General features: G+C 56.8%; 1 protein-coding gene across 1 annotated transcript in view; it reads left to right on the forward strand.

The window, feature by feature from the left end:
* The window catches only part of EMH_0029150 (SNF2 family N-terminal domain-containing protein, putative), a gene marked incomplete at both ends in the record, with an annotated part of 8,864 nt that overhangs the window by 713 nt on the left and 7,588 nt on the right, over positions 1-563 (forward strand). Inside the window, 1 exon segment of the mRNA XM_013494252.1 lies at positions 1-561. Coding sequence (XP_013349706.1) covers positions 1-561 — 561 coding nt within the window.

A 563-nucleotide genomic window follows, 5' to 3' on the forward strand; every position in this document is an offset into this window, starting at 1 on the left:
GCAGCTCCAGCAGCAGCTGCAGCAACAGCAGCACATGCAACAGCAGCTACACCACCAACAGCTGCAACAAAGTCACACTGCACTGCAGCAGCAGCAACACCCACACCTGCAGCAGCAGCAGCAACCCTCTCCTCTCTCTGCTTCTCTAAACCCTCATGAAGCACCGCACCAGCAGGACCTTACGCAGCTGCAGCAGCTGCAGCAGCAGCAGCAGGAGCAGCAGCAGCACATACAGCAGCAGCAGCAGCACATCGAGCAGCAGCAGCAACAGCAGCAGCAGCAGCAGCAGCAGCAGCAGCAGCAGCAGCAGCAGCAGCAGCAGCAGAACAAGAAATACTGGTATGAGATTATCCCTGAAGTATGCGAAAGGGCCCCCCCCCCGCTGCTTGAGCGGCATGTGGTTGCTGGTGCAGCAGAGGGGCCCCCTGTTCTGCTTCCTGGTTCAGCAGCAGCAGCAGCAGCAGCAGCAGCACTGCATCCAAAGAAGACAGAAATGCGTTTGTTTTTACGTCGATTGGGAGGAAGATATGTTACAGAGACAGGAGAAGAAGAAGCAGCTCTAA

Source organism: Eimeria mitis, genomic scaffold, assembly GCF_000499745.2.
Source record: "Eimeria mitis Houghton genomic scaffold, Emh_scaff1090, whole genome shotgun sequence".
Taxonomy (NCBI): Eukaryota; Apicomplexa; class Conoidasida; order Eucoccidiorida; family Eimeriidae; genus Eimeria; species Eimeria mitis.